This window comes from Pseudorasbora parva, chromosome 13, assembly GCF_024679245.1.
Source record: "Pseudorasbora parva isolate DD20220531a chromosome 13, ASM2467924v1, whole genome shotgun sequence".
Classification (NCBI taxonomy): Eukaryota; Metazoa; Chordata; class Actinopteri; order Cypriniformes; family Gobionidae; genus Pseudorasbora; species Pseudorasbora parva.
Window position 1 is genome coordinate 37,878,179 of NC_090184.1, and position 10,025 is coordinate 37,888,203.

Below are 10,025 nucleotides of genomic sequence, written 5' to 3' on the forward strand. Positions count from 1 at the left end.
AATGGTTTTATGTATGCATTTTTACTTTTTTACTTTTTAATGACTTAATACATAATCTTGATACAATTAGTACATGACTGATAAACAGCAGGTTTCATTAATGGTAAGTCATTTAGACAATCGTTTCCACAAATGCAAAACCTGTGTTAAGTCAGTGTATTGTATTTTGTTTCCGGAGTGATTTATTTCTATATAGATAGTGGCTTAAAAAATAATTAACCAACCATGAGGAAAAACTTAAAATATGACCTCTTCATTTTATATATTCAGCGCCCTATACAGTCGTGTAAACCGAAATGACTATTACTGTAGGTTTATACTCTTAAGAAATGTCTTTTTGCGTCACCCCTGCGTGCCATGTTCTGCTGACTGAGCAGAATTTGATTGTGAAGTCAGGCGCGAGGATCAGCTGATATGAGCGGAGCTGTTTGTGTCTGGAGGTGACGGGACGGTTATTTTGCCAAGGTAAAGAAAACGTTTAATTTTAAGAAAATGTTTTTATTTATTTATATTTTTTAGAACTATATATTTTTCTTTATACGGCTGTAACTTATTTTATTTTACATGCGGCTCGAAGCCCTGTACCCAACACGGTAACGTATAGTCAACAATTTACAGCTACAAAAAAAAAAACTTCTCACCGTTTTGTGAAAATGTAAGCCATGTTGATCATGCAGTGCCTCTTTGTTGACCTAAGTTACCCCTCGACCAAAGCGAATTCAGTTGGAAAATTACTTACACAGGTCTATTGTTACTTTGAAGTTTCTTAATCGATGACTGCAAAACATGATAAGTTAACGTCTGACTTGTCCATTGAACGGTTTGAAACTGCTAAACATTTTGAATCGATTAGTTAAATGAACCGGTTTACGAAAATAAACATCTGAACGATTAATTCACGAATCTGAATCATTCGAGCGTTTCTTCGGTCACTTTAATAAAGCAGGAGTAGAAATTATACAAATGTTTGACTCTTAATTACATGACAGTCTTATCAAAACATAAACAGCGCTTATACATTATTATTATTTTTTCCAATTGTTATCGTTTAATGTAATTTGAGTTCGCAGTCGAATGCGGAAGTAAACCCACCTAATGAACCACGTGACGCATTTACGTCAACGACGCAAAATAAAGCTGAATCGTTCTTCTAACCTAACTGTTCAAAATAACCTATTCGCAAAACGAGCCCGACTTCCCATCACTAGAGCGAGGCAGTTGATGGTGCAACCGCTGTTTTTTTTGTTTGTTTTTTTGCTGTGCAACCGACTAACTGTCCCGCCACGACTGTCCAATCACAGTGCTAAGCGATTACCTCGTTGTTTTGACGACTTTAACCATCCAATCATAGCGCTAAGCGATTACCTCGTCGTTCTGACGACTTGTTTTGTTTTCTTCACTAGGTGCCTGCAGAATAAGATCGACATACTTCTACTATTCTACCTCAGCAGCTGAAGATCTAAACCACAGGTAATGCGTTAAATGTATTTGTATGAAATATGTTTGAATTATCACATGCATTAACACGTTTTCATACCTGCGATAGATAGCATTCTTATGAAAAGAGAAGGAACATACTAATTAACGTTAGGTGGATTTTATTCCTTAAGTTATAAGTTATGTATCATTACTGTTGTTTTTCAAGTGATGTCGGATGGCCTCGTGCTCGGTGGTGATGGAAACTTCAGCTCTCTCTGCCCACATGGGATCGAGTGGATTTGGTATGGACTGGGAGAATGTGCCCAGGATGCCAGGGACGTTGCCAGTGTAGTTCTGGGACTGCTGTCAATATTTTGCTTCATGGTGTCCTCAATACCGTGAGTACGCCAACTCTTAAAAGAGGATGATTTTGCTCTGTGTATGCCTCAGTTTTGACATATTAGAAATAAAATGTTAAAGGCACAATATGTAAGATTTTTGGATTCAAATATCCAAAAACCACACGACCATTGTTATGTTTTGTTGCACTTACATTATCCCAAATGTTTCCAAGAATGTTTAAATCCAGAGAAATAAGCAATTTTAGCACACAGGTGTGTCGCCTATCAATGACATCATACCTTCCGTGTTTTCCGACATTTATAATTTCTGTTTTGAATAAATTCTCTTCTCAATCTTTCTATTCATCAAAGAACAAAGAATCCTGAAAAAAATGATCACAGTTTCCACATAAATATTAAGTTTTTTATATATAATGAATATAATTTTTTAATATAATGTTTCTTGAGCAGCACATCATCATATTAGAATGATTTCTGAAGGATCTTGTGACACTGAAGACTGAAGTCTAAAAAACATTTGTTAAAATGTTTGTAATAATGTCACAAAATAACTTTTTTATTATATTTTTGACCAAATAAATGCAGCTTTGGTGGGTGTAAGATAGTAATTTCAAAAATATTTCAAAAAATCTTACTGACCTGAGCTTTCGAACTTTAGTGTGTGTTTAAAATGACATTTTGCTTATGATAATAAATAATGAGATCATACTTTCTGTTATTATAGGCAATACTACAATTCCTGCAAGACAGGAAATATGGACAGTGCTCTGTCTATTTGGTTTCTATTATTGTGGCTGGCAGGTGACTCGTGTAATCTAATCGGATCGTTCTTGGCTGAACAACTTCCACTACAGGTAAGAAGCGATTGTCACGTTTTTAATTTGTTGCTTTGGATAAAAATCTCTGCTAAATTGATATGTAGATTCAGGAAACACGTCATTGATGAACTCACACTCTTTGATTGACAGCTCCAGCGATTGTGAAAGGAGCGCTCTTTGCATTGAATGTTAAATGTAATTTAATCAGTTTAAATAACAGATTGTTTCATCCTACTAAGAGAAACAGTGTGAAGTTGACCGTTTAGTCACTGGTTTGATTTACTGACACACAGACAAAAAAAATCACTGGTGATTTTGGTTAGACAAGTACACATAATCCGTACATAATATATCCAACTACTTTTTTACTTGCATAAGTGTGTTACACTATTCCTGTCGGATCTGATATAGAAAGCACAGCATCGTTTTTTTTAAATCCAACGTCAGAAGGAAGGTTATGCAGCGACACGTTTTTCCACAACCTGACACTTCACAACATTTTGTACTTTTCAAAAGGGTTTTCGCTTAATAATAATTAATTATAATAATTATTTGTTACATTTATATAGCGCTTTTCTAGGCACTCAAAACGCTTTTACATAGAAGGGGGATGAATTGCTTGGTCCAATGTTGGCGTTGCCTAAGTTCTTTACCCACTACTTGTCATGCGTGAATCAGTGGGTGGGGCTTCAGTGGTAAAAATGTAGGATGAGGTGTTGATTTTCTTCTGCAGAGGTGATCTTTCACATTCACAACAAGCCGTTCTCTGGGTTTCACAACAAGCCGTTCTCTGGGTTTTGTTTCAATAAAAGCTGTTTTTGGACTAACAAGGACATTCTGTAAGTCCTAACATAACTGTAACATGTCCTAACAAGGACTTACAGGATATTCTTCTAGTATGATTCATCATTCTTCTAGTACTCAATTCATGACCCCTTTAATGACTGATCCTAGTTTTGCTGTAATTTAAAGTGAGGCCTGGTTTTATTGTGGTTATTTTCTATTCCTGTTTTTCCTTTAGAAATACACTGCAGTATACTACGTCCTGGCAGACATGCTAATGCTGTTTATGTACATGTACTATAAACTAAAAAATAAAGCATCTAGGGGTGAGTTGGAAATCATACCACACTTGTGACTAATGTTGATTAAATGTGTTTTAATTAGGCTATGTAATTGGTTGCTTAAAGGAACACGCTGACTTTTTGGGACTTTAGCTTATTCACCGTATCCCCCAGAGTTAGATAAGTCCACACTTCTCATCTCTGTGCATGTCATAACTCTGTCTGACGCTCCCACCGCTAGCCTAGCTTAGCACAAAGACTGGAGGTAATGATATTACGCAGATATCATTGTGCCGCTGCACCCATGGGAAGGCAGCAATGTTCCCTGATTATTACGCAGGCATGAGAGTGTAGTTCCTAGACATTGGTCTAGAAAATCGAAATTTTAATTTTCCGTCGGTCTTAGTAAACAATGTAACTATACACATAAAAACATGTAAACAGGAAAATGTTGGTGTTATTTTGTCACTTATTGAGCAGTAGGCTAGATGGAGCCGTTTACCTCCAGTCTTTGTGCTAAGCTAGGCTAGCGGTGGGTGCGTCAGACAGAGTTATGGCACACACTGAGATGAAAGTTGTATTTATGGACTTATCTAACTCTAGGGGATACGGTGAATAAGATGTAAACATCTTAGGTTACAATGGAGGCTAATGATCCGCGTGAAGGTCGCAGCCAGAATAAATCAAAATGTAACAATTTATTAACAGTCAGGTAAATGTATAACGCCAGTTACATAATCAATTCAAAGATAATCCATACATAACATCAAATACTCTTAAGTACAAAATAAAATATGGATACCTGACTTCTGAAAATTACATAACGCTGAATGTCTGGAGACACTCAAGGTTACGGGCTGACCCATATTAAGATTTCGTCCGACCTCTTTGCAGCATTTCTTTATATACCCAGACCAAGATGCACAACTCCCTCAAATGTAAACATGAGTTCACAATGGTAATTTGCATTAATCAAGTCCTATAGACCTGTATTGACGACAGGAGGTAGAAAACTTTCGGCCGAAGACACGCCCATCACACATAAAACATTGATTGTCTTTTGGTTATTTTCTGTGGCGATCTTTGTACCAGTCACACTGAGACATTTCACATGACACCAAACATGTATAATACTGTATGTATAGTATTTGTTCACATTAAACTGCATAGATTTTGTATTTTATGTGATCTCAGCATGAGAGAGATTAGGAGTTGGGGGAGAGGGGGTCAGTAGAGAAAGATGTAGATTACGAATAAGCTTAAGTCCCAAAAAGTCAGCGTGTTCCTTTAAAAGACATACCTTGCTTTCATTCGTTCTTTTTATCTAATATTTATTTTATTTCAGCTTTATTCAAATTTCCAAAACTGATTTTAAATGCTTTAGTTACAAATAAGAACTCTGCTGTATGTTTCTCCCTGACCCTCGGCCTTTACAGTCTGTTATAAGATTGTGCTGATGCCTGAAACACTAATTCATGGAACTGTTTTTCTCCTCTCCAGAGAGTAACAGTGCATTGCTGAATGCAGTCAGCATGTTGTGTCTTCTGGGAATTACATCTTCCCTCCTTAGCCTCCCTCGCTCCTCCCTAGAGGATCAGATGCCTGCGGGGTTCAAGGGTCGGGCACTGTTGGCCGTGGAGGGGGTCAACGGTTCAGTAAAGGTGACTAGAGTTGCTTTTGAGTTGAGTTGCACTTCATTCATTTATGTGGTTTCAGCACTGGTTTGGGACTTGATATTTTCATATTTTTCAGCCCTTCAAAACAAAGGAGATTATAGGCTTTGTCATCGGCTCTTTATCTTCAGTACTGTATTTATGCTCCAGATTGCCACAGATGTACACTAATGTAAGTGTGACATTTATGTTAATTCTCACATAATCAATCAAGGATTGTCCAGGTCATATTTTAATCCATAATTAATAGAAATACATTTTAATGTATTTATAGTTTACTATTTATTTTCTTCTATTTAGAAAAATATATAGTAATATAGTCAGTATGTTGACTGTGTACGATGATGTTTTTTTCCGGCAATCCGTGTTTTCACTGTTATACATTAGGGAGTACTGTTAGGGATCATCTGCAATATTATAGCAGAAGATCTGTATAAACCAAAAAGAGCAGATAGAAAATTGGCAAACATTCAATGGCATATAAGTCAAACCTGCCAAATGTTAAGAAAATCACTCAGCGTTGTTTTAATGTGCCGTGTTAAAATCGTTATTACAAAAGAGCCCGTCTCAAAATGCAGCAGTCTTTCCCATTTCATTTTATTTTTAAGAATGCTACGCGAATCCGGCCTCTGATCTGAAATAAGTCTTTGACCATTTAAAAAAAATTATAATAATTATGAAGCCCACATTAATTTGTTGATAATAGAATAATTGATTTTTTAACATCTTTATAATATTCTGTGGGCCATGAAAGTTGTGTGAATATGTCAACTTAAAAAAAAAACGCTGACAGGGAAAGTGTGAAGGGAATACATTTAATAACGCTACAATAATTGTTCAAATATCTGAATGCATAAGTAGCATGGAAATGTACAAGTTAAATATATGCATATGTTGCTTCATATTGTAAATATATTGCAGTTTCGGAGGAAGTCAACAGAGGGTGTGTCTTTTTTCCTCTTTGCCCTGGTAATTCTGGGAAACACAACATATGGCATCAGTGTGCTACTGAAGAACCCAGATGCAGGGCAGGGAGAGGCCAGCTACCTCGTGCACCACCTCCCCTGGCTCATCGGCAGCCTGGGAACGCTTTCACTTGACCTGATAGTATCCTTTTTAAAGCCAAATTTCAGCCACCGAGCTTTTAGTGAGGTCCTGGGAGAGGATCATTGAACACAGTCCTCGTGGACCTACAGCCACAAAAACATGTGAAATGTCTGCATGCGTTATGAAAATGAGAATATGGAGGACTGCACTGGCTCATGAAATGTTGTGAAAACATACCATACAAAAACCTAATATTCCTAAAGCAGGCTTGTGTGTTCACACTTGTAGTTCAATTTGTTTGGTCTGGACCACAAACAAAACAAAACATTTATTAATGGTCCACATTAGCATTTATAATGCCAAACCATAAAGATACCGACCCTAAAGGCATAGGTATGTGTTGACAACCTGTTTGGTCGGCTTTTATTACGTATATTTCGTGACAACTTGCCGAACATCCAAAACAATGCTGTCTGCTGGGCTAAGTGCACTCATTGTATGTACGTAACCTACACAAGATGGTACTTTGACCAGCTGAGAACTCAGAAGAGCTTATAAAATGTGTAAAGACATTCGCACCAGGGTTTGTTTTAATTGAACTAAACATACCAAGTGTGAACACACCCTCAGTATATTTATTTTATTTTAATATATTATTGTTTTATATAATGCACAATAATAAATTGCACACTCTAAAAAATGCTGGGTTGTTTTAACCCAATGTTGGGTCAAATATGGACTAACCCAGCAATTGGGTTGTTTTAGGGTTGTTTAAATCCTGCAGTTGGGTTAAATTTTTTCTCAAGACAACCCAACCGCTGGGTTAGTCCATATTTGACCCAACATTGGGTTGTTTTTTTACTCAGAATTTTTAGTTGATAAATTGATGTTTGTTTTGAGAACATGCAGTCAAAGGTCACATGACTCTTGTTACGGACAATATTGCATAAATGCTTGAGTCATTGTGTGTTTGACATTATGAATCGCTTAAGGTCGTATATTGACAAAACGCTGATCGTTGCCAAAGCATTCAATTCCATGGCTAAAGTCATGTGCATTTGACTTCCTTTCATGTGAAGCACATTTGTCAGAATCCCATGAGCACTGAGCCTTGTTTAAATCCATTCATGACAGTTTGGAAACATTTTTCAGCTTTTGTGCCTTGACGCTTTTCTTCAGATATCCGTGCAGTTCATGAAGTACAGCAAATCTCCTCGGGATTCTGCAGATGGAGATGAAGAGACTGCCGCACTCCTCCAAAACTGAGCAATTCCCATTCCTGCTGTGACTAGATGAAATGCTGGAGATGTTTTTTGAGCATCACATTTCCAGTCACAGCTGACAGACTTTTCCCCCCCAAATATTTTTTTAAAAACAATGTTTTAATAGGTTTTATAGCTCAGCAGTATCAGTTTTTATTTTTTGTCTGATGGTAAACCGTTAACTGGAATAACTGGTTCAATGTTTGCCACCAAAGGGACTTGTTAAAACCCTTCTGTAAGGTTTGTACTGTATTTCACACTTCACAAAAAGTTTTTTTTTAACAAAGCATGCAATCTTGTCAATTTTTCTTTTGTACAGTGGAATAAACGCATCCGGCTGCTCTACCAGTCTTGACAGAAAAAACAGCTGGGAAAATGGGGTGCCGTCAATCAGTGTACTGTAATATAGGCTGTTGTAATCTATATGTAGAAATGTTTTTGCGACAGTGTAGATGTTTTTAATCTTTATATTGTTGCCTTTGGTTTTATTTTGCACTGCACCTGTTAGTCAAGTGGTAACTTCTTTTATTGAAGTTCTTATTTTAAAGTCTTGTTTGACTTTTTATTCTGTATCACAACACAACACTGAGTAAAGATTTCATTTTTTTTCTTAGCCCAAACTTGCTTAATGTATCTTTGTGTGTGTGTGTGTGTGTGTGTGTGGTCAGGTAAGCCCTACGTTATGAGGACAAAATGTCCCCACAACGATGGTAATATCCAACATTTTTTAGCCCCCTTGAGGAAAATGGCTTATAAATCAGACTAAATTATGTTTTATGATAATGTAAAAATGCAGAAAGTTTTCTACGATGGGTAGTTTCAGGGGTGTGGGATATTAGCTGTTATAAAGTCAATGTAACTCACAGCTTCTTTTGAGCTTGTTGCTTTATTATACTGTACAAATCTAATCTGAAGAACTACATGCTTGGTTGAAGAATATTTCATAAGATTTCATAAAATAAATTTAACACAAAAACGTAATGCCGTTGATGAAAAAATATTCTTCGACCAAGCAATGTAGTTCTTCAGAAGCTAAATGTTTGCCAAGAAACAGGCACAATAATACTGATGTAATGTAACATGCATGTAGAGTAATTTATGGAGCTCAACCAATGAGAATCAAGGATCAAGAACTAATTTTTTATGGAATGTCCCCATAAAACATTAAAACCCAACAAAATTGTAATGTCATTCAATTAATTGACATGATATTTCTTTTTTTAACAAATAATCAACATAAGAAATATCTTGCTTCAGTAACATGATGAATGAGAAATGCATGATGGAACAATTTTATCTTTTAGGAATTGATTGGATCACATCACATAGGTGTGAAGTAAGGCAGAGCGGAGTTAGTTTGCAGTGGATTGCTTCATCACTGGTACTTAAAGTTGAAGAAGTATTTTAATTTGAAGGCTGAAGGTCAAGTTCATCCGCTGGAGAATCTTGGAAATGCTAATTTCCAAATATATTATGATGTATTGTAGGGTAGATTTACTTACATTTGTTCTGAGTGCAATGTTGTTTGTTATAAATAAAGGTTCTGTATTCAAAAAGCAGGAAAAATGGGTGAGTTAATACTATCTACACAGGACCATTGACACGTTGCACAGCAACACCTACAAACTCTACACTGGACGTGACAATGCTAATGTTGCAGATCCATTGTCCTTCCTATGAGAAGTATCACGAGTGCTGTGGGTATATCATAAAAAGAACGAGTTTTACTGTTGGGGATCTGTCATATCGCACCACATCATCACTGATTACAATGGGTTCTTTTGTTGCGTCACACCACATACTTCTGGTGTAGTAGTAGACATGGTGTAAGGATTTGAGTGAGTTTAAAAAGGGCCAAATTGTGATGGTCAGATTATCTCTAAAACTGAAGCTCTTTTGGGTTGTTCCTGTAAGACCTCCGTTCATCTTCACACACAGTTTAAGATATTTTATATTTAGTCTGAGATTATATGCATAAGTGTATGCTCACTATACTGTCCATGTCAAGAAAGGTAATAAAAACAATCAAAATCCATGTGTGACATCAATCCTCAAATGAAGATTTGAACGGTTGTGAATCAGTGTATTGATTCATGATTCGGATCGCGTGTCAAACTGCTGAAATCACGTGACACTGGTGATCCGAATCATGAACCGATACGCTGATTCACAACAGTTTGAATCTTTATTCTTTGTAGACCTACAAAGGTCTATCCAATAGATGTCTTTCCTGGTTCGGTTGAAACACGCCTCATAATCACAGCCCAATGGAGCAAACCAATCAGTGCAACGAAGCGACGCATTGTCAAATGTCAACAGACAGAGCTCAACTGCATTGTGTTGCCAAGTCCACGTTTTTTTCCGCTGTTGTTTTTTATGT

The 10,025-nt window shown here is 36.6% G+C and overlaps 1 protein-coding gene across 2 annotated transcripts; it reads left to right on the forward strand.

The window, feature by feature from the left end:
- Nucleotides 1–372: 372 nt before the first annotated feature.
- Nucleotides 373–8,258, forward strand: slc66a1 (solute carrier family 66 member 1). Of its 2 annotated transcripts, XR_010897588.1 has the most exons (10): nucleotides 373–465; nucleotides 1,404–1,470; nucleotides 1,646–1,817; nucleotides 2,506–2,635; nucleotides 3,621–3,708; nucleotides 5,164–5,324; nucleotides 5,416–5,508; nucleotides 6,258–6,443; nucleotides 7,563–7,885; nucleotides 7,965–8,258. XR_010897588.1 is itself a non-coding variant. In XM_067414306.1 (9 exons), exons 3-9 carry the CDS (start codon nucleotides 1,648–1,650, stop codon nucleotides 7,647–7,649), a joined length of 915 nt encoding a protein of 304 aa, XP_067270407.1. In that variant the 5' UTR covers nucleotides 373–465; nucleotides 1,404–1,470; nucleotides 1,646–1,647; the 3' UTR covers nucleotides 7,650–8,258. The 2 variants fall into 2 exon arrangements, 1 of the variants encoding a protein (XP_067270407.1); XM_067414306.1 differs by having other exon boundaries at nucleotides 7,563–8,258.
- The last annotated feature ends 1,767 nt before the right edge of the window (nucleotides 8,259–10,025 follow it).